The sequence below is a fragment of the Elephantulus edwardii genome, unplaced genomic scaffold (genome assembly GCF_000299155.1).
Source record: "Elephantulus edwardii isolate Elephantulus edwardi_28Jun2011 unplaced genomic scaffold, EleEdw1.0 scaffold00036, whole genome shotgun sequence".
In the NCBI taxonomy this organism is placed as follows: Eukaryota; Metazoa; Chordata; class Mammalia; order Macroscelidea; family Macroscelididae; genus Elephantulus; species Elephantulus edwardii.
The window spans coordinates 1,743,640-1,767,868 of NW_006399786.1; the positions used below are offsets into that span (position 1 = coordinate 1,743,640).

The 24,229-nt window shown below is 39.3% G+C and overlaps 1 protein-coding gene across 1 annotated transcript in view; it reads right to left on the reverse strand.

Moving 5' to 3' along the window:
* The window catches only part of MAP4K4 (mitogen-activated protein kinase kinase kinase kinase 4), a 242,573-nt gene that overhangs the window by 23,391 nt on the left and 194,953 nt on the right, over positions 1-24,229 (reverse strand). The window contains exons 12-18 of the mRNA XM_006884550.1: positions 11,154-11,315; positions 8,842-8,928; positions 7,980-8,222; positions 6,529-6,690; positions 2,650-2,756; positions 1,975-2,123; positions 363-460 (exon numbers count right to left, since the gene is read on the reverse strand). Coding sequence (XP_006884612.1) covers positions 363-460; positions 1,975-2,123; positions 2,650-2,756; positions 6,529-6,690; positions 7,980-8,222; positions 8,842-8,928; positions 11,154-11,315 — 1,008 coding nt within the window. The remainder of the gene's footprint in view (positions 1-362; positions 461-1,974; positions 2,124-2,649; positions 2,757-6,528; positions 6,691-7,979; positions 8,223-8,841; positions 8,929-11,153; positions 11,316-24,229) is intronic.

Consider the following 24,229-nt stretch of genomic DNA (forward strand, 5'->3'; position numbering starts at 1 on the left):
TGTAAATGCCCAACTTATCGAGAGTAAGAAGTTAATGTCAAGCAAGCAGACAAATGTTTTCTCTTTTATGTTTTTAAAGTGTCCATTACTTTACAGTTCTGTTGCTCTATAAAGATGACGGCACACAAAATGCATAGGTGAAACTTTAAGGGAAAGGTATTCTACTGGGTGCTTTAGACAGAACATAAATTGAGTTAGGAAGGCACAAGCGAGCCTGAGATTTGGGTCATTCCCTTCTAAAAATCTTTAAATCCATTTTGGGGGCCAAGAAAAAGAATTTCGGACATCTCAACTATGTATTTTTGACAGAGAGAGCTCACTCAAGCCTGAGATAAGTAAAATTGATTTTGTATAATCCTTACAGCAGGTTTGAGAGGTCTGAAAACTTCCTTTTTATCTTCAGGTTTTTTTGCTGCATTTTCAAGGCGCTGAGATGGAGAGCCCTCGGATTTGGACGATGCTGCAGTAGGTCCAAAAGAGAAAAAGAAAAGTAGGTAAGTCAATGTATTCAAAATGCTGCAAAGCTGTCCTAACCAAATGACTTCGCCCTCTGGTGACTTTCTCCTCACTCCTCACCTGACGTCTGCCAGAGACTCTTTTCATGAAAGGGTCTCTATTCACAGGTCTGAACTGTAGAGGGAAAAAGGGTGGGTATCCAGATCATGGATTCCTTTTTCAGAATCTTTCCTGATCACAGACTCTGTATCATGTGCCCCAAAACAGTACATTATAGAGGGCATTTCTCAATCTACTAAACAACTGTTAAAATCACGAAAATTGATGAAAATATACACCCTCGAGTCTGAAAGAAGTAAAATTTCAGCTCTGCTATTTAGCTTATTACTTTACAAAAGATATGCAATCTTATTAAATATCATTCCCTGGTAACAATGATGACACATCACTTTGGGTTACTGTAAGGATTAAATGGGACAATGCACGTAAAGTGCTCACGATGCTAAGTCCTTGCAAACTCTCAAAAGTCAGCATTTTGGAAGGAATGTAAAATGGTGCAACCATTATGAATAAAAGCAGTTTATACTTCCTTAGAAGATGGGAACAGAAATATGATTTGGTCCAGGGATACTTACTATTATGTATATAACTCCAGAAAATAAAAGGTGTGACACAGACACACCCATGTCCACTGCAGCATTATTAACAATGGCAAGAAGTTGGAAACAACCCAAGTGTCCATGAACAGAAGAATGGCACATTCATACAAGGGAGTTTACACAACACTAAGAAATGATTAAGAAATTGGAAAATATGGCACAAAGGGATAAATCTAAAATAAATGTTGCTGAGTAATATGCCAACCACAAAAAGACATTTATGGTACAAGGTCACCATAAGAAAAAGCATACACACAAATGGAATCAATTCTGGATGGGAACCAGGGAGAGGAGGGGAAAGAAAAGGAGTGAAAAGTGGTAAGTAAGTAAGCTGGGTGATGACAAAGGCAATCTACAATAAGAGGTTGATCAGACACTATAATGAATCCATTAATTGGCTATAATTAATTTTATAAAACAAAATATCTATGAATGAATGTGTAGAAAACCAAAATGATTTGTAATCCTTCAGTCAAAATGAAGCCAGCTCTTTATATTAAAAAAATGATTACATAAGTGATATTAGGAATCTCTAGTGGTCCAGTGGTAAGGAGCTGTGCTGTCATTCTAAAGACAAGTGAGTCAAATCCACCAGCTGCTCCCTGGGCAAAGGACAGACGGTCAACTTCTGTATGACCTACTGTCTGAAATACGTAGAGGGTGACCCATGAGTTGGTTCCAGTTAGATGGTACATAACAATAAGTGTTATCAGCAATCCACAGTGAAACAATGCTTTGTGACTTGTAACTGGATGCAAATCACAGGCATTTTTCTATAATTAGATATTTTCAATATGCTGATCTTATAAGCCAGTGTAGGGAAAATATGTGAAAAAGAAAGGAAAAAAAGCCATCTTACATCTTACTCTAAAGCGCTCTCCAGAGCCACTCTGAGATCCAGGGTGGGATCCGGGCTGGGAGCCCGAATTGCTGGACCCCGAGGAGCTGCCACTGCCAGGCCTGGGTACCAGCTTTTCCACTCTCTCCCACAGCAACCTGGGCTCAATACTGCTGTTGAGTAGAAAAAAAGAGAGGCATTGTATTGCATTATCCTAAGACACAGAATCAAATGATAAACACGTTTGATAATGGACTTTCAAAGTTTCTGAATGGAGGTAGGAGAAAACTAGCCCGATTATAGCATTTAACGTGGAATTCCCCTAATGTCATTACAATAGTAAAAAAAAAATGATCTTGTATCTTAAGAATACACTGTCAGTCAATTACTGACTCCTTTAGTAATCTGTGACTTCTATGTATCGCAAAGTTTTCTGAGGTCGTGTCGATAGTGTACTCAGATTCTCTATCTTCCATTTATAGGGATGCATTTTTTTCACTTTAATATTACCAATATGCCAAATGAATGGAGACTCTCTTTTTGTACAGATCTATTTGACACAGTCATGTCTGTTAGTGTAACACTTTTTCTTTTACAATGAATGGATTAGCTCAGGAATCTCATCTGCTGTGAAAACAGACGGCGTATCAGTAAACTACTCAGTCAACTCCTTCTTACTGTCCACTGTTTGTTTACCTTGTGGAGTTTCTTTGACCTGGTTGGCCACTCTGTTGCCCACTGCCCTGCAGGGGAGAATCGCGACGGGACAGAACAGGGGAACGGGATGTTGTTCTCACAGGAACCTTCAGATGGAAAGTGTAACAATTAAATTATTGAAAGTATGAGGAGGGAAAAAATTTAATTATTTCCTTATCAAAACTGATTTTTTCAAAGCAGTCCTAATTATCAGCCTTCCTATCACCAACCCACTCCCAGCCCTGATCCTTTGCATCATTCAGATAGAATGGGAGGAAAAAATTTAATTGCAGGCATCTAAGAAGCCAAAAGAGCTTCTCTGAGCTTCTGGAGCATCAAAATGCTTAGACTGAAGTTTGGTGGCAGGGGACATACAAAGCATTTTGTTGACATAATGTGAGAAATCAGGAAAATAAGCTCAAAGAAACCAATGCTCTACAAATGCATCGGCAGGAGGCAAAGGCTGGCAGGAAGCAAGAAAATATTCAGAGGAAGCAATTCCAAGTAGAGAGGAAAAACCTAACATGCGCCCTTCTGTTTAATTTTACCAGTAAATAAAAACAAACTCAATTTTAAAAGGGAAAAAAACCCTTTTCCTTGGAAATATGTTATTTTTTTTCTTATAAGATCTTTTCTATAAGCATTGTGTTATTAAAATATAAGTACTGCAAATAATTTGTTGCTTCCATCTAAATTTAGAGGCTCGTGCTGAAGTAAATTATGATTCAATTTGGTCTGGAAGTACACTCTCAAAATAATTTTGCTACATTATGTTTAAGTGTTCAGTGGACAAGAACAAGAAAACCAACTGTTCACAGGCTGACTCGAACTGTCTAACTATGGAAATCTTTCCCCCACCGTAAAAAGTTCCTTTGAAATGTCACTGCCCCTTTAATTCTGGTGAAGTCATCACAGCCTTAATGAAAACACAAACTTTCATTTTTTTAAAAAAAAATAATAAAGGAAAAAGCAGCCCACGTCTGTCTTTCTGCTTCTTACCCTTGGAGGCACCTCGTCACTGTCTGATCTAGACCAAGCCTTTTGGGTGGGGTCAGGTACTTCCGACTTAGAGTCAGAACTCTGACTGAGCACCTCACTGCGTGAAGGTGGACATGGGTCCTGAGAGCGAAGATGGTGGTGTGCAAATTTGGGAGGAGAAGGGTCACTGAAGGAATGGGATCTCGAGACAGGGGAAACATTGTTCTTGAGAGATGCCAGGTGGGACCACTGTACCTTACAAGAAAACAAAACACAAAACATTCAAGGCATAAAACTGGCTTTCTGGTCAACACCAAATCCAAAGCAGGAACTAGCAAAGGGAAAATGCAAACTAGGGTGAAACAGTACTAGGTAAGCCAAGCAGTTAAACAGTCACATGTCTAAGTGAAGAACTGGGGAGTGGCTGGGGAGCACAGGATGGCGAAAGAACAAATGGACATGTACTGTAATGTACTCTTTAATATTTAGACAGATATAAACAGGGAGCAGTAAACATGGAGATTGCTTAAAAATAGCCAAACAGACCTACTGTGCTAAAGGGTAGACGGCGTGTAACATGCACATCTACACATCAAAGCAGAGAGACAGGAAGAGGCAAAGGAAACACAAGGTGAAGGACAATGTCAAACGTGCAACTATCCATTCATCCATCTTCACATTACCTGGCAGTTTAAAGATTTCAGACCAATTTAACAAGAGAACATTTAACAAGCGAAACAGATACCTAGCATTTTGACAGACTGTAAAAGCAACTTAGAGACATCTTCATTTTCAAATACACCAATACATTTCCTTCCCTCTCCCAAACCTTAAAAATATCTTTATTTCCATACATTTAAATAGTAATTCTTTTTAAAAAGAAAGAAATGTGTTTTGTTTTGTGCTTTTTTCCTTCATTTTTAAAAAGAAATAATAAATACCCTGGATTCCCGTACATGATGGCTGCAAGGGTCCTCCCACTTACTTGACAACTTAAGAAATATGACAGCTGTCTGTCATATTAAGTCTATATTAATGCTTTAAACATGAGAAAATAATTTCTAAATTAGTATATAATATATACATTTATATAATTCTAGCTACTTATCTAATAGATCAATGTATTTAATGAAAACAAAATTATCAAATTACAACTGGGTCGATTTTTCTAAATCCAAGATTCAGAGCTATTTACAGAGTTGATGGGTTCTATATTTCACAGGGGAGACTCAAAAGATTTTAGGCTTCTAAAATGTTTACTATCTTTCAGAGAGAAAAGGAAGTCATTTAAAATATATCCATGATTATCATTTTTGTCAAAAGCAACTTTGGAATAGAAGGAAGAAAAGTGAGATCATTTCTATTAAGTAGTTTTGATTATAAAATCCAAGAACTTCTACTTTCTAATTGTTAGTGGTCAGAAAGACAAAGACCTTCCATTTATTTTAAGGTTCACTTCAGCTGGACTCTTCATCCATGTCTAGACGGGGAAAGAGCACCAAGGTGCCACAGAACAAGTTAAATCCATTTATCTCATACCTTCTCCCTTCTCTGTCTTTCTTACTTCCTCTTGCTTTTCTTCCATTCTTTACTCTGTAGAGCTGCCTGGTTTACTGACGAACTAGCCCTGCTCTGGACTAAAAAAGCTTTTGTTCCCATTTAAAAAAGAATTGGCATTACAAACCCCTTCTTCAATATGGGTTCTTAACTCCTCTACATTGTTAGGCCCAGGTTCATGCCTTTCTAAGACCAGGAGCATTATTATAAAGCACCTTCAAATTCTCATCTGAATTTCTCAGACATTACAGCAACTTCTATTACAGAAGTATGAACTTCGTTCCATAGCATACGCAAATACCAGTGACAAATGATTCAAGGTGGAGAACGAATGCCTAATATTCTAGATGATACAGCTGCAAAGGAAAAGGTTGTCTGAAAATTAACTATTTTCAAGAGAGCAGGAACTGATGCTTTCTAGATCTCTAAGAAGTTTATGGCTATGAGTCGTCTACTACACTTAACAACAATAATGTTCGTTGTTGTCTTCTTTCTTCTCCACATAACAGAGGGTTTTCTTCTAATCATGTAACCTATCACCTGACAGCTCTCCTTCACTGAGACAATACAGGATGCTGCCGCAGACTCACTACGTGCCATGGCCCTTACCCCGATCTTATTTCATCATGATAAGCTAATCTTAACACACCAGATGTTAACTTTTTTGAGATCTTAACCTATTACGAATCTAAAAAGCTCTTTTAACTCTAAAAATTGTATTGTCCAAATGTGTACATTTGGACAAACAGGAAAATCTGCTTAAGATTTTAGGGGAGTTATAGGCAATCTGAAGTACACTCAAGGAATTGGCCAGGGGACAAGCCAGGCGGCCAAAGCGAATGACTCTGCTTTAAAATGAGTGGGAGAAACAGCCTGTTAAAATACAAAACCTGGTTCTCACCATTTACTGATAATATTTCCTAAAATTGAAGTTTTTTTAAAAAAGGGGGGGTTTTTTGGGTGGGTTTGTTTTTTTTTTGGCTGTTGAAAAAAAAGGTTTTTTATGTAGTTTGTATTTATTAAAGTTTTTGCTGTGGGTTTGGTTTTTTTTTTCAATTTAACAAAATCAATCTGATTTGGGCAACAAATTTTACACTGGAGGAAAAAAGCCTACAGAATCTAGATATTCTTAATGAAAAGAATAGCAACAACAACAACAAAAAAACCCACCACCAAGAAAACCCCAACTTTGTGGGATTTCTTTTACCCCTAAAGACTTTATTTTCTCCACCCCTTTTTAAGTGAGGCTGAAATGATTATAGCTAATCTCTTTCAAAGCAGGTCCACGGCCTGGTGAGCTGCACGTAATTCTCCTTAACCCACAGCAGAACTGTCTGGTGCTACCTGTGGCTCCGCTGGTCTCTGCAGGGCAGGATGTACAGACTCGGAGTTGCCATTGGAAAAAGATTCTGATCTGGAAGGCACTGGTGGCTCCAAAACTCTGCCTGTCTGCTTAGACTGGGCTTCAGGGGAGCTGTGGTTAGTTTTCCTAAATCTATCTTCCACCTGCATCAGAGAATTAGAAGACATAACTCACTGTTAGTAGGGGAAAAGCAGAGAAACCAAAGTCTGGAAGTGGAAGGACTTAAAAGAGGAATTTTGTTCTGTTTAACTTCAGTTATAAGAAAAGGATGGCAGGGGGAGAGGTTAGAGGCAGATAAAGCAGGACAACAATTTGATTCAGGAAAAAGAAAATACTGGAAAAGATAAAAACCAAACAGACAGCCTCTAAGATCTCCTCCTAGCTCGACAGTGATTACATACAATTGTATATATAATGGAAGAAAATGAATCTGTCACACTCGACTGAACCAACAGATTGAGAGATTACCATCAGAAATCCAACACATTTCATTGTACCAAAAATCATTGCAGAGCAAGTAAAATACTTTTTCCTAGAATTCATTCCCTGAGGGCTAGACACAGTGAAAGGATGCCACCTACAGGCCAGGACTCAATATGTTCTCAAACAGAATCTGCTCTCTTCTCGTCTTAAGTGGAGGAGCCTGAGAAGCACAGAGCAGAGGGAGCTGAGCCTCTCCAGTGGTCCACAGGTCCCACAGGGAAAGAGGGGGCAATCTCCCCCCACAGGATTTACAGCCTGGGAAATAATGGAGGGTCAGCCATGAGTCAGTTGTGAGGTTTTTGAGGTTTTACTCTTCCTAGTACGAAGCCCTGGTGGCGCAGTGGCTAAGCACCCAATTATCATCAACTGAAACCCACTCTGGGAGAAGGATGTGTTCCCACAAAGAAACCCTTTGATGCAGCTCTGCACTGTTGGGCATGGGAGCTGAGCGAACAACAATGGCCTCATATTTTTGTTTATTTGGATTTGCCTAGTATTTCTGAGCAGTAGCTGCTCCGCCATATCCCTGTTATTCTGAGGAGGCCTGACACACCATGTAAATGACAGGAGTAGTCATGATAGTAGGGAAGTCAGTGCACTGGGCTATAGGCCCATACCATCCTCCTCAACTGTGTTAACTAAAATCCAGTTGATCATTCCTTTAATAAATAATGTCCAAGAGTGATTTTTGTCCAATGTTCTCTGGCTTGGTTTCAAACTCCTCGGGGACTGGTTGAGCCACGGTGATCCTTTTATAGGCAAAACCCTACCTAGACACGAGACCTCACTCACATAAAGGAGCCTTTTCACATCCCAGCCGACCGACAGCGGAGCTCTCCCTACAGCCCACTCTAGAATGACGGGATCCCTCTCCTAAGAGTCACACTATCATTTTGCAGGGAAGAACCGGCCCAGGATGGCAGTCTAAGCGGCTGGGGAAGGCAGCTACCTCTCGAGCTCTGTCGGAGGGCTCGTAATGGGGCTTGGGCTCGGGTGCGTGGTAGCTGGGCTTGCTTCTCTCCTGCTGCTGCGGGGGTGGCTGCGGCTGCGTCAGGGCGTGCGGCTGCGGCAGCTGCGGGTGCGGCCTCCTGTGGTCATGCTGTAGAGACAGGAGATATGCTTGTTCTTGTTGCAACTGCCTCTGGAGCCTCTCTGCCTGCCGGTGCTCCTCCATCTCCCGCCATCGATACTCCTTTGAGAGGGAGAGGAGAACACTAAATCTATGGGACACTGGAGAGCTCGCCGCCTTCTGTTATTTGTCCTCATATTACTTTGTTCGTTCGTTTATTTATTTAAGTTATATTCCCACCCCTCCTTGCTTTTTAATAAAGCAAAATGGCTGGGACTTTGAAAACCATATTACCTGTGGAAAAATCTGACAGCGTGTTGCTAAGGATAATAATCAATGAACAGGGTAAAAGAGAATTCAATTAAATGTTGTTTTCAGTGGCAAGAGATACATAAAGTACACTAGGTAATAAATCCTCCACTGGTATACCCAATTAGCTTTTGGCATGTGTCTTGAATGAATCTTAGCTCCTAGCATCCTAACTTGTTCTCAGAGTGGCAACATAAAAAAAACCCTCTGTCTAGCTATCAAGTAAGCAATTATTCATTAATGGGGGGGGACCCACACCCAATTAAAAATGACCCCTTGAGTTGCTCAAAGGAGTATAACCCATCCAAGGCTATGAGCCCACATCACCAAACAAAATGGCCTGATGATGACCACTACTCAGTCCAACTTGGGGGAGTGGGGACGGACACACATGGTGCTAACACAAGAAAACAAGACAGATGCGGTGCGTTACCAGTAGCATGGCCTGCTCCTGGAGCAGCTGCTGCTGAAGGATTTCCAAGTGCCGCTGCTCCTCTTCCAGCTGACGCCTGATATACTCCTGTCACACAGAAACGACCCAGAAATCAATTGAGCCAATAGGAAATCATAAGGACCACCTGAGTGGAACCCCAAGTACAAAATGTGCCTCAAGTGTACTTAGCCTTTAATCATTAGTGATGAAGATTTGAAGGGAAAAACACCTACTGCTAAGGATTTTTCCTAAGACTTTCAAATTGGCCTGTAAGACCTGAAGAGTACTAAATGAAGACATACACTTCAACGATATACATAAAGGATTTGAAATTATTTCTATTAGAACACAGGTGGATTTTAAAGGAAGAGTAAATAGTGGATATAAGAGAAATCTACTTTAACTGTTAATTAGAGAGGGATCTGATTAACAAACATCTAATTGCTAGTTACTATTTATACTAAACACAGTTAACTAAATTTTAAAATCTAAACCTAACCACCAGCTGCTCCACAGGGTAAGGTTGGGCAATCTCCTCCTGTGTGATTAACTGCCTCTGAAAACCCGCTAGAGGGTCAGCTATGGGTCAGTTCTAACTCGATGGTACCCAACAACAACAACAACAACAACAACAACAACACACACACATACATATATACTAGTAAAATAAAAATAAACATGACTTCTATTCTTTGATTCAGAAGATACCTGGTATGACAACATTCTAAAAGCTACTTTCTGGCAACATCAAACTTGGAAGCCTCACAAATGAGCGGGTAGGCCCCAAGTCTTCAGGATGTGGCAGTGTATATTTGGGAGGATACTGTGGTGGTTGTTTTCAATGAAAAGAGGACCATCAACTTCATCACAATGAAAGCTTATAAGTACTTCCAAAATAATGGAAAGCTATCTGCATATTCTGTCTACTAGGAAATCAGGTGACTCAGATTATTACAATCTGTCCCATCGAGTAACAGTTTCTTTCATCTCCTAGGGAGCCTTCAGCAAGCCCTGGGGCAGAGTCTGTAAGGGGCCGGGCAGCTAATACAAAGGTGGTGTTTCTCTGGGGATTCAAATAAACCACTGGCTGCTCAGGATAAAGATGGAAACTCTCCTCTAGCATAATTTACAGTCAGAAAATCCACTGTAAGGGCAGCTATGAGCTGTTCTCACTGGATGGCACTGAATGGGTAAGCCTTCCATCTCCCACTTTCGAGAGATGCTATACAAACAGCTGCCCTAACAACAGCCTTAAGTATGATTTGCATTAATAAAAAATGCATTATTCTAAGAAGGAATCAAGAGTCCATGCTCAGTTCTTCTTTGCACTAAGGAGAAGGAAATCATAACTTGAAACAGAACTCTCATTTGTTTTCTGCCTTCACCTAACAAAAAAATTCATACAACTAGAAAAATTATTCTCAAGCCCTTATTATTATAGCATCAGAATCAAACTCCTGGTTTTTAAATTTTTAAATATTAGTTTCAAATATACTTTAAATGAGTCCCTATTCATACATATTCTTTTTTAACTTCAATGTTCATGACAAAGGACATAAAAAAGTGAAGAGCTTGGTGATTGGATTTATACTATTATATACAAATGGAGGCCTCGGTTTTTTTGCCTTTGTACAGAAAGTTCAGGGGGAAAAAATTCTAAATAAAACTTTGAACCACTAATAAAACATTATAAATATATTAAAATTTGGCTTCTAGGCTCATCATAATATCACAATATTAGATTTTCTAATGCTGTATAAGGGAGGTCTAGCAGTAAGGAACTGTGGTGCCAACCCAAACACAAGTGGTTCGAATCCATCAGCAACTCTACAGAAGAAAGAAAGGCAAACTCCTCTCATGTGATTTACAGTCTCTGAAAATCCACTGGAGGGTCAGCTATTACTTGGTTTTGACTAGATGAAGAACACTACTACTATATATAATATGTACACATACACACACATATATAGGTGTATTGAAATACATATAGAAATATTTTAACCTTTCTTTCTAAGAAAGTCCTTAAGAGTTGGTAACAGTAAATTACTCTTGGAGTTCACAATATTTAAGCCATGCTCTAGGTATCTTTTAGTATCATACCATGTGGAGATGACTTGAGGTTTCAAAGGGCTTATAAAATATAATGACTTAGAAGCTTTTTAGGACACAGTATCCACTTAACTGATAAATTTCCAAATGCACTGCAGCATTTTTAAACCTCTAAAGTCCTAAACAAATATGCCTGTGTGTATGTGTGTGCTTTTCTCAATGTAGCTTATCAGGATAGGCTGCAGCCTCGTTTGTGAACTAACCTGTTCCCTTTCAACTCTCCTCTTTTCTTCTTCTGCTCGTCTCCTCTCTTCCTCTTCTTTACGCCTTCTCTCCAGTTCCTCTAGACGCCTCTTCTCCTCTTGTTCTCTCCTTCGCTGTTCACGTTCTTGCTGCCTTCTAGCTTCACGCTCTCTCCTTTGTTGCTACATAAAGAAAGATGTATCATTACCAGATGCCTTCTTGTTATGATTCTCATGAGAGACTGCTGACAGTTACAGGTGGAAAATGATGAAATCCACGGCTCCCATGCCTACTGGTTCGTTATTTCCATGTTGACCCTCTGCCTCAAAATGCAAATCTCCCCACTATCTCAGAGTACAGTATACCTAGTAAACATTTCAAAAGCAGAAGCAGTATCAAGTGAAGAAGTAATGCTTAGTTACGTTCAGTTAGTTTATATGGGAAAGTATTTATTTTAGTGGGCCAAAATAAAATAATAACTTACCCAAATTACATCAAAGAACAGATTAAAATCTAAAATGTAGTGTTCCCAGATACTATTCAAAAGCTACAGTGTTTTAATAAGATGCTGTATTTAGATGGGGTGGGGGAGAAAGGTAAGTCTCTCCTGAGTGGCTCAATATAAAACAATCACTGAACACTGTCTTCAGTTTCCTCTCCACTTTCTGTAAAAGTAAAAATACTCTCCAGATTTCTTTCAATTGAAAACAGACACTACTGTAGGTCTTTTGTAAAAGCTAAGTGGCATAAAGCAAACTAAAGCAAACTTTTAAAAAGCAAGGGATACCTGTACAAAAGGTTTCCTCTTTTATACCTACTGGTAAACAGGCTTCCTCTTATATACATACTGGTAACAAGTTCCATATTTACTTAAATTGTTAGGAGTCTAATCTCATTGTGACAGCAATGATTTCCTGCTGTACATCATACCAAGGAGGCATGATGGCACAGTGGATAAGAACTGAGGTGCTAACTCAAAAGTTAGTGGTTTGAACCCATCAGCCACTTTGCAGGATAAAAAGATGTGGTAATCTGCACCATAAAGAATGACAGTGTGGGAACTCGATAAGGCCTCTCTACTATGTCTACAGGGTCAAGCATGTTGGAAGTAACATGATTGCAGTGTGCTTGGATTCTGCGTGGATGCACTGTGTATACTACTGTACAGTCAAGAGGAAACAGGGAATTTGTTTTCTTTTTATGTCACTAACCATTTTTCAAGACCCTTAAGACAAAATAAAAAGAAGAGAGGGGAATAAAGAGTACTAGAGATTGAGCAAAGACAAAAAGGGGGGAGGGACCCCACACGAACCAGCATATCCATGAAAGAGGAACTGATAGAAGCAAAACTAGGAAACAATTAGTTTAAAGGATCATGTAAACACTAGGCTCCACAACCTCGAGAGCGGAAAAACTATATGGTACCCAGTCACTGCTGCTAATCTGAAAAGCGTCATATAATTAGACAGAGATTCAACATGAACAAAATTAAGTGGCTTGTAATTCGCATTTTTGCAATGATACATACAATTTCTTATGACATAGTAAAACACAGGGAAACATCTTTCTGGTATTGTCCACTTTCACCCAAGCATCATCTGATACCAGCAATGATCTCCTCTGTTGTACATCATCTTTGAAAGGAAACTTAAGTTTCTGGCAGTTCTCTGACAATTTGTTGCTCTAGTCATTTTCTGAATCTTTAGCAAGATGTCATTTGCACGTGATATTAGAATTTTTCTCTCTCTTGTACTCTGTTGAACACCATCTTGGGACAGATAAATGAACATAAACGGTGGTGCATTATGTTTACCGAAACATCTCACTTGGTACTCCAACAACTTCTGGAGCTCTGTTTTCCCCCAATGCCTTCAGTGTAACTTGAACTCCTTCCTTCAATATAATAGGAGTTTGATCACATGCTACCTCTCCTGAAATGGTTGGATATTAGTCCATACCTTCCACATTAATTTGACACTTCTGCTATCATTCAAGATTTTGCCCACAGAACGTTTAGAAGTTCTAGTTCAAAGCTTGGATTTTTCTTTTGAGTTCTATCAGCTTTGTTGTTGTTGACTGCCTTCAGGTTGAACACGACTCATAGCAACCCTATGAACAAAAGGCCCTTCTCTCCTGATTTTCTAACTCCCAAGTTTCTGCTCATTTCACTGTAATACTTTACTTTGAACTGCCCTTGGAAATTTTCTGTTCTGTTCTTTTCATAATTTCTTCCATTTGCTTTAGTTACTCTACATTCTAGGGCAAATTTCCTTCTCTTTGGACATCTATTTTCTTTCTTTAGTTTTTCATGACTTTTGCTTTCTCAAATGTGTGATGTCATCCCACAATTTGTCTTCTCTTTGGTTAAATGTTCAGTGAGTAAAATCTATTCCTGAGATGTTCTCTAATTAAGTAGGATGTATTCAAAGGTCACACTTGGGCTCTCACAGGCTTGTTTTTGTTCTTTTCAGCCTCAATTTGAAGTTGCATAGTAACTAGTAATAGAAATGGTCTATGATCAGCCGCTAGCCTTGTTTTGAATTTCTCCATCATCTCTTCCTATAGATGCAGGCAATCTGATTCCCTTCTTTCCACCTGCCAAGCTCCTTGTATAATCACTATTCATGGTGTTGAAAATAAAAAGTATTCCCAATGACAATATCACTGGTCTTGAAAAAAATCCATTATATGATCTCAGCTATCACCTCTATCACCAAGGACTCAGCTTCCAAGTCTGAGCCTTCTTTTGTTTCTAACCTTTAACATTCGAATCACTGTAACTGTCAATGACTCTTGATTCTATGTTTTCTCCATTTTAGACTGCTGAAGTTGGCCAAAAGCTTCAATTTCTTCATCCTTAGCATTTGTGGTTGGCGACTAAATGTGAGAAATAGCCTTATTACTTGTTCTTCCTCACAGGTATATGGTTATTACTCTATCAATTATAGTGCTGTACTTCAGGATAGACCTTTAAATGTTCTTTTTGAGAATGAATACTTATGTAGGACAAAATTAGCCAATTTTTCCCATGAATATGAAAAATGCTGGTGTCTAGATAAGTACCATTCAATGGAACTATCTGTGACACTGAAAAATTCTCTATCTATACTGTCTAATCCAAGAACCCGAATTTATTACACTCACATCTAAACAGTCACATGTGGCACACAGGACCAAAGGAAATAGAGTTCAAAATTTCTCACACAGAAAAATCTGTATTATCATAGCAAACTTTGAGATATTAACTATTAACCACTACATTTTGTACCTAACAAACAGGAAAGGTTAAGGAAAAGTCATTGAGGACTTTTTGTTGTTATGTGCAGTTGATTTGCCTGCGACCCATAGAGATCCTAAGTACAGCACCTCTGAACCCTGCCCTGTCCTGAGTCAGTCTCACTAACTCTGACACACCAACCCCCATTGCCCCAGTTAGTTATCAATCCATCTCATCCAGGATCTCCCTATCCTGCACTGTCTGCCCACCCTTAAAAGCACAATGTCCTTCTCCAAGGACTGATCTCTTCTGGCCACATGCCCAAAATATGTGATATAGAGCTTCAAAATCCTAGCCTCCAAGGGGAAACTTGGCTGCACCCTCTCTAAGGCAGATCTATTTGTTCTCTTCGCGGTCCATGGTATGTTCAAGACTCTTCTCCAGCACTACAACATGAAGGTATTAATTCTTCTTCTGTCATCCTTAGTCATTGTCCAGCTCTCTGATGCATAGCAAATAACTGCAAGGACCATGGCCTGGATTAGGAACACTTTAATCTCCAGACAGATAATACTGGTTTTCAGCACTCTGGAGAGGTCCCGGACAGGAGATTTACCTAATGCAATTCGTCTTCTGATTTCCTGACCACTTCTGCTAAGAAGTGTTGATTGTGGAGCTGAGCAAGCTGTAATTGTTAACAACCTCAATCTCTTCTCCAGCTATCATGGTGCTGGCAAGTGGCCCGGGAGTGAGAATCACTGTCTTCTTGACTTTGAGTTTCAACTGATATTAAAGACTACAGTCCTTGATCTTCTGCAGGCAAGCGCTTCATATCATCTTCAGTTTCAGCAAGCAAAGTTGTGTCACCTGCATAATGTAGGTTGTTAATGAGTCTTCTTCAAATTCTGATGCCACACTTCTCTTCACAGAACCCTGCTTCCCGCATGATCTGTTCTGCATATAGATTGAAATGGTATGGTGGAGACAGAATGCATTCCTGATGCACTCCTCCCCCATTTTGAACCTAGCAATGTTTCCTTGCTCTGTTCTGAGAACTGCTTCCTGGTCCTAGCATAGGTTTTATATAAGTACAATCAAGTGTTCTGGGATTCCCATTCTCCTCAAGATCAGCCCCTCTTTACCATAATCCACACAAATGCCTTTGCATAGTCAGTGAAACACAGATAGACATTCCTCAGGTACTTTTTGCTTTCTGCCAAGATCCATCTGACACTGACGATAATATCTCTAGTGCCACAACAGGATATACAAAGCAGGCATTCATCATAGTTTGTTTCCTTCTGGGTGATCCTTTTACCTTCACTTAGCACTTCGTTTCAGAGTGGACATTTAAAAAATTATTCTCAAAGAGCTTTAAAGAAATGTCTGACATGTCTTTTTTAAATTATTTTTATTTTTTCATTATTCTTAATTTTAATGAACGTTTACAAAGACTTTGGATTTCCATTCATTAATTGTTGCATTTTTCTCCCTGCAAACCCCTCCCCCTAGTTTGCTCTTTTCTTTGAAAAGTAAAGGAAAAATTCTCCCCAGTCCACTCCACTATGTAGCCTTCATTCTGGACTCTTGTCATGACCTTAATACGCAATCGTGTATCGCTTTTAAACAGTTCTCTTTCTCATCTGTCTCAATGCAATATACATGATTTATCCCATCTTTCTCAGTCTCAGCCCAACCCTCATGTCAGTCCCGTTCTGCAACAGTGGCATTATGTGATATCTGTCCTTTTCTGACATTTCTTTAACAATGAAATAGCTGGTTAGATATGATTATTTGGTTCTCCAGTCCCTTTTGACTGAGTACCACATCACCATTATTCTCAACCAAGTTTCAGGTCAACATCTGGCCCTACTTGCTCTTTTACTGCACTGATTTTGTTCCTTTTTCTACTGCTTATTCTTCAACTTCAAAGTACAGAATTTACTCCTGCTTGCTAGGAATACAAGCAGGGTCATAAAGAACACAAAATTTTCAAGCTGGTAGTCTACAATGTTAACTGGCTAAAGCATTTTTACTAAATTCTAACACTAACACTCCCCCTATATGATGCATTTTCTGCCTGCGGCTTGCTCTTTTGTACTTTTTTCAAAGAAGTTTTGAAAAAGAGAAAAATAAGACACTACAGTCTGTGTTCAAAAACAAAGTCTAAAAAGACAACTGAGAGCAACTGTTCATGTGCCAAAGGACTCAGAGCCTGGGGACTTCTTGTACTCCTGCCACCTTCTTCAAGCTGTGTCCTGGTTTGTATTCAGTGCCAGAGGCCACTGGGCCCGAGTCCCTAACACCTTGTATGTCCCTGCTCCATTCAGAAGAGCGAGGGTTTCTAACTGCAGTAATATAGTCACACTGTTTTCAAAGAGCTAGCATCTTTTTTCTTGCTTTTATGAATTAGCTAACAACCAGATGAACCTGTTTGTTTTCTTAGCAGTCCATGGTATATTCAATACTCTTCTCCAACACCACAGCTCAAAGGCATCAATTCTCCTTCTATCCTCCCTAGTCATTGTCCAACTCTCTGATGCATAGCAAGTGACTGCAAAGACCATGCCCTGTATCAGGCACACTTTAGTCTTCAGAGTGACACCATTGCTTTTCCGTATTTTAGAGAGGTCCCTAACAACAGACTTTCCCATCGTAATATGTTTTTCAATTTTCTGGCTGCTGGTGCCAAGAGTGTTAACTGTGGAGTCAAGCAAACTAAAGCTGTGAAAAATCTCAATCTCTTCACCATCCATCTGGATGCTGCCAATTGGCCCAGTGGTAAGAATCTTTTGTCTTCTTGATATTGAGCCTCAATCTATATTGAAGGCTACAGTCCTTGACCTTTTGCAGCAAGTACTTCAAGTCTTCAATTTCAGCAAGCAGGGTTGTGTCATCTGCATAATGCAGATTGCTAAAGAATCTTCCTCTAATCCTGATGCCACACCTCTCCTAATACAGCCCAGGTGCCTGAATAATCTGGTCTGCATATAGGTTGAAAAGGAATGGAGATAGGACACATCCCTGGCATACACCCTTCCCAATTTTGAACCATGCAGTGTTTCCTTGCTTTGTTCTGATGACTGCCTTCTGGTCCAAGTATAGGTTTCGTATTAGCATGATCAAGTGTTCTGGGATTCCTATTCTTCTCAGAGTCAGGCACAGTTTGTTATGATCCACACAGTCAAATGCCTTTGCATAATCAATGGAACACAGACAGACATTCTTCCGCTTTCAGCCAAGATTCATCCAACATTAGCTACAATATCCCTAGGACCACGATTCCTTCTAAACCCAGCCTGGACTTCTGGCAGTTCACTGCTGATGTGCTGTTCCAGTCGGTTTTGGATAATCTTAAGAAGAATCTTGCTTGCATGTGATATCAATGACATCAATGTTTGAAAATTTCCACACTCTGTTGGGTCACCTTTCTTTGGAATGGAAACAAATCTAGGATCTCTTCCAGTCACTTATTTTAAATAACATCATCAAAGAGGTCTTCCCTCCCTTCCTTTAGAAACCATCTATTGACTTTTTCCAAATACTATTCATTGTAACATTCTACCCTAAGTTCCCAATGTAGTCAGTCATGTGACAATTCCTGGCTAAATGAAAATCATACTCATGGCCTATATTTATTCATGGGTAGGCTTTTTTTCTATCAGTTAATCTTTCTTTCTGGATATTTACATCGTTGTTCTTTCTACGAACTAACTAAACAATCTAGACTGGTGGCTCTTCAGTCACCCTGTGCTGCTGTCCACCAACTTCTTGGGAATCTTCTTGGATTCTCTACTGCACACGTTCCAGTTCAGTTTGCGTTAAGTCTGTTTTTGTTTCCATTTTGTCTGAATCCGTCAACCACTAGCTACTTGAAAAAATGAAAACAAAAATCCAAAAATTCTTAGACTTTGCGTATTCAAAATTTTTATTGTTTGTACTGAGGAAACAATGTCAGCTAAGGTGAGTAATTTTCCCTCAAAATTTCAATTTCTTGTTTGTATTATTATTCTTAGACAGTCTGAGACCACTGAGGGTCTTGCTACTTGCTTATCACAGGACACTTGCATGAGTCATCGGCTAAAGACTTGCAGTTTGGGGGGGGGGGGATCTACCTTCTTATAATCCTGACTCTTCATCTACTACACAATTTGGTAATCTTTATGCTCATTATCCTTGATGGTTAATTTTGTGAGTCATTTCACTGGAAATTCTCAATAGAAGTAAGAAATGTTAACCCATCAAATTACTGGTGAATTGTTTTTAAAACAGAAAACCTACTATTAAAAAAAACTTTCATTCAAAGTGCCTCCATCACAAAATGGACAGCAAGCAAATAATATCTCGTAGACAACAGAAGGCTACTTAAGCAAACTCAAATGTAAAATAAAGGCCCTCAAAGAGCAATTTCTTCTTTGTTTCAAGTGGATGTATCACCTTTTGGTTACTAGATCAACCTTTTGTCAAAGAAGATAAGCTTCCTGACAACAGAAATCTTCCTGTATCACAAGGTGACTCACAATACTCTCCTTTTAACTGACTCTAACACTGAACTGTCATTGCTGTGATGCTGAACACAGTGACACTAATGTGTCAAATGCGAGAATGGTTAACCAGGGTGGACAGTGTTTGGTGGAGCTTCCCAATTAAAACAAGCTTGGAAGCAGAAGTGGCATCCATTTCCGAAATAGCTTGCTTCTGGAAACTCTATGAACTTGGAGAAACAATGAAAATTATACAAGTGTTTGAGTCTTTTGTTCACAGGGTCACTATGAATCGATGGCACTTAACAACAACAATAATAACACTGAATCTAACGCAATGCATGAGACTCAACATAAATGCTGCTGTTAGTCTACCCCTAGATTTGGCTTTTAGAGTAATCAAAGATGCAACAACGCCTTTTAAAGCTCCAGATGGTATAAAATCTGATCAAATGCTAAAGTAATCTTCTAAGTTGACCTACATTTGTTGTTGTAGTTAGGTGCTGTCAAGTCGGGACAGACTCACAGTTGGCCCCGCAGGTGGTTTTCAGAGGCCGTAAACTGCAAAGGAGGAGACTGCCCATCCTTCTCCTGTGGAACAAATGTCTTTGGGTGGACAGCCCAGCTCCTGACCACTGGGCCACCAAAGCTTCCTCAGTGCATGAAGACTTGCTTAGACAGTAACTATTATATTTGGATAGTATCTCATGCTTTACAAAATACATCCTTATGTCTCAAAATATTACATAAAGTCCTTTGAAGTGCTTTCATGTGACTCTATAAGATCCCAAGTTCAAAGGTTCATTTTAAAAATGAGTGTAAATTTCAAAAACAAGCCTTTTCTTTTTTGTAGCGATACAATCAAACTATATATGACATACCCATCCATTACAAACTGAATTACATGTTAGGTTGCTAACTAAAGGGTTTGCCGTTCAAATCCACCAGTTGGTCTACATGCAACGACAGAGTCTCATTCTATAAAGATCTGCAATGTTAGCACCTCGATGACGGCCTGTCCTAAATTGAAATCAACTTCCAGGCAGTGGATATGGTTTGAGTTTCTGTGATGGGTCCACAAGGATGATATGGTATTGTCCTCCTTGCAGTCTTACAGAAAAGATAACGCATATACATAAATAAGGGCGCTCAGATAGCCTAGGGGCAAGAAGCTGCACTGCAATCCCAAAAGCACGGATTCGAGGCCACCAGCTGTTCTTGGGAGAAGGATGAACAATCTCCTCCCATGAGATTAACTGCCTTTGAAAAACTACCTGAGGGTCAGCTATGGGTCAGTTTTGACTCTACAGTACACAACAACGTACATGCATAATGTGGAGAGACAATGTGGACAGTATTCACTTTCCCAAAGCTAGGCCTCTAAAACCTACTCCAAACCCACTGTCATCGAGTCAGCGCTAATGCACAGAGCTCCACACAGAGCTCCTTCACGAGGTTTCAAAAGCTATAGATTTTGAGGGGAGGAGGCTTATGTTTTTCCTTCTGAGTCCCTGGTGAAATAGAACCGCTGACTTTTCAGTTAACAGCCTGACTCATTAGTTCAACATTACTAAGGCTTCTTAGCTCACAGAAGCAAAACAGTCGTTGAGATCAATGGTCAAGACAAAGGGCACTGAAATTGCCAATTCCTCTTCCATATTATGCTCTAATATTTGAATACGTAAATGAGAGTAAAAGAAAGAATTATTATCATCAGAACAGGTTTTCACAGGGTAAATGTGGGGGTATGAGAAAAGAAATAAAATTTAAAGTAACTCATTAGTGAATATATCTTAATATTACATCATTAATACAAAAAGAAAAAGTTTGCCTCTTGCCCTTGTAAATAAATTGGCAAAGAATAAAACATGTAAGCCATCAAACAACATCAATTTACTCTAGCTTAGCTTTATGCCTATAAATCCAAATGACAAAACTTAAGTGATTGTTAAGAGCACAATTCAGATTTACCCCACTAAAATGTTAAAATACTGTATAATCCTTTGATGTTCCAGGTTTTGCAAACTGATGTCATTATTTTCTTAAATAATTTTCTTTAAAAACAGAATTAAACAAACTGAAAAACTGCATGACGTTATAAAGACATTTCCAAAGCTCTCAAATTATAATGGGATTTCTTTATTACTTAAATTTTTCCAAGCATGCCTAAGTAAATATGTACTTTTCCAACTATGCTTTAATTATCTATAACTTTCTTTCATATAGAGTCTGGCATTTAAAGCTACTGCTTTCATCTCAAATTGTAAAAACTTATCTAAATAAATCATACTGATGATTAGAAAGTAACATTTAAAACATACTCCACAGAATTTATTGGCTCTTAGTGGGAACTAATGGGCTCAAGTGTGTCAGAAACAATGAGGATAGTACATGATAGGACATGTTGTGCAGAGGGTCGATGTAAGTTGTACCTGACTCAACGTCAAACAGCAACTACGGTCTTCAATAACAGTCCATTCTTTTGATTCCGCTATTTCCAAGAACTTCCACTGCCATGTTACTGCACACAAAATTACAATCTCTTGAGCATTTTTAGCATGCAGTTCTGATGACACAAAAGTTGCTGTTATGTGCTGTCAAGTTGCCTGTGACTCATAGTGACCCTATGTACAACAGCCCTAACCCCTGCTCTATCATGTGCCAATCTCATTGTGTCCAACACACCTATTCCCATTACCCCAGTCACTGAACTCCATCTCATTGATGGTCTTTGTCTGTCCCTCTACCCTCTCAACCATGATGTCCCTCTCCAAGGACTGGTCGGTCCTTCCCTGCAACATGCTCAAAGTGTGTCAGATGAAGCTTCAGAATCCTTGCCTCCAAGAAGCAGTCTAGTTTCACCCTCTCTAGGACAAACCTGTTAATTCTCCTGGCAGTCCATGGTATATTCAATACTGTTCTCCAACACCACAGCTCAAAGGCATGTGTGTCTGATACAGGCCATGGTCTTTGTAATCACTTGCTATGCATCAGAAAGCTGGACAATGACTAGGGACACCAAAGTAGAGAAACCATTTTCTTCTCCCCTCAAGACAGCTCTTTCCCATCTCTTGGCAAGAAATACCATTTGCTAAACCATACTAACTCTTCACAAAGTTTAATTGTAACAAGCATTTGACCAGCATGCCAAGAAATTATTTGAGAATTTGTTAAGCGTTCTTAAAAGCAGGTACGTGGTTCGAATCCACCAGATGCTCTGCTGGAGAAGGAGGGGCAATCTCCTCCTGTACCAGTCAGATCTTATTTGATGGTACACACACACAGACACACACACACACACAAAACCAATACTTTAAAAAAAAAAAAAAAGAGTTCTTAAAAGCAAGAACTCTTAACTGCCCTTTATAAGTGAGCTACTGACTTGATGGAAAACAAGGCCTTCGGTGCAGGAATACTTGCCCGCTATAGCTATAATTACTGCATCTGTTAACTTTGGAACTGTAAAAAAAGTAGCACTGTGCTAACATGTCCTCCTGATGGGGACGTAGGATCTGCAAAACAAAGACCTTTTTGTAAGTTTGAAGAAATGGTTCCTATTTCTTTAAAATGCATGGTAACACTGCTGGAAATCCTTGGGGTAAGGGAGTTCACCACTCCTTCCTTCTAAGAACTCACAGCCAAGAAATACAGTCACACACTACATACTGTTCCTTTGGGCAATGTTCAACCACATATACGCCTGTGGTCCGACCTATCCTCCAGGCTAGTGTATTAAAAATTTAAGGGACATACAGTGGTTCATAATTAAAGTGTTTAATGGTTTGGTTTTTATGTAAAAAACTACACACTACATACAAAGACAAGCATTTGACTACCTGGAGTTAGATGCAAACTGTTCTAAATTCAACTAAAAGACAGATTTAGGCATTGAATTAATTTCTAATTCAGGGACTAATCTATATACAATATAGTGTTCAAGAAAACATAATACCCTATTTCACAGAATGTTTGAATGTTTAGAGACCTCTGGTGGCCCAGTGAGAAAGAAGATGCACTGCCAACCCAAACGCAGATCGTTCAAATCCACCAGCTGCTCCATGGGAGAAAGACAGGCCATTTTTTTCTGTGCAATTTACAGCCTCTGAAAACCCACTGAAGGGTCTGCTAGGAGTAGGTTCCAACTCAACGGCACTTAACAACAACTGGGAACATTATGTGAAACATGACTATATACAACACGCACATGGCACAGTTTTATTACTGTTTTCTAAGCATTTTTTATGTTTATTTAGCATTGTAATTTATCTTAAACACCAATCCTACTTCATACAGAAAATTCTTTTCTCTAGTCCCCTTTCCCCACCTTCAACCAACCAATCCAAAATTTAAATCACTTTGGTGGGAAAAAACAAAATCATAAACTGTCGCGGTTCAAACTAACAATTACCCTCATTTGAGGGAAGCAGATTCCGGGAAATCGCAAATATGACTCTAAAACTGAAAGCTATGGAAAGAAAGACCATAAAATAAGGAGGGAGTTTGCTTGCTTGTTTGAAATTATTTACAGAAATATTTAGAAACAAAGTCGCTGAAATTGTGAGCAATGTTCACCAGTGGAAGGGGAGCACCAAGGAGCGTAAAAGATGGGCAACAACAACAAAAGAGAGAGAAAAAGAAAAAAAAGATGGGTAATAGCCCAGTGATGTTATCTGATTTAAATGGCAAACATTTAAGGCTTTCTGAATAGATGGATTATGGTCATTTTCTCTCAAAGCAAAAAGGGAAAAGAGATAAAATAATCTCACTGCAGTGAAGGCTCACATTCAGACGCATGTCTGTACTACTGAGAAAAAACTGCTCCACAGGATTTCCAAAGTTAGCTGGTGGGCTGATGAAGTCAAGGTCAGCAGTTCAAACTCACCACTTTTGGGGAGCTGACAAGGCAGTTGACTCCCATTAAGATTTACAGCCTTGGGCATGCTGGGTAGGGATGCCATGAGTCAGGATCAACGTGATGACTGTGGGGAACCTTTACTGAAAAAGACTGCCCCAAGTTCTTCATATCGTGCAGTTTGGGGATACCAATCTCAGATCTTTAGGTTACTATCAGTCCAGTGCATAATCCACTGTACCACTAGGGCTCATTGGAAGGATATAGATATTCTTTTTTTCAAGAAACTGGTAAGTTCCATAAACTTTACAATTTTATTTTTACCTCTGTCTATAATTTTAAAACCGTTTTGGCGGTATGGTCCTTTTTTTTTCTTTTTCTTAAATGTGGTTATTGTTACATTAATACAAAGTTACAAATATAAACCTCTGAAAACACACTGGAGGGTCAGCTTGATGTTCAGTTCTGACTTGATGGCACACAACTGCAAATACAGAATATTTTCTTTTTCCTTTTTAACAGACTGTGGTTGTGGTGGTGGTG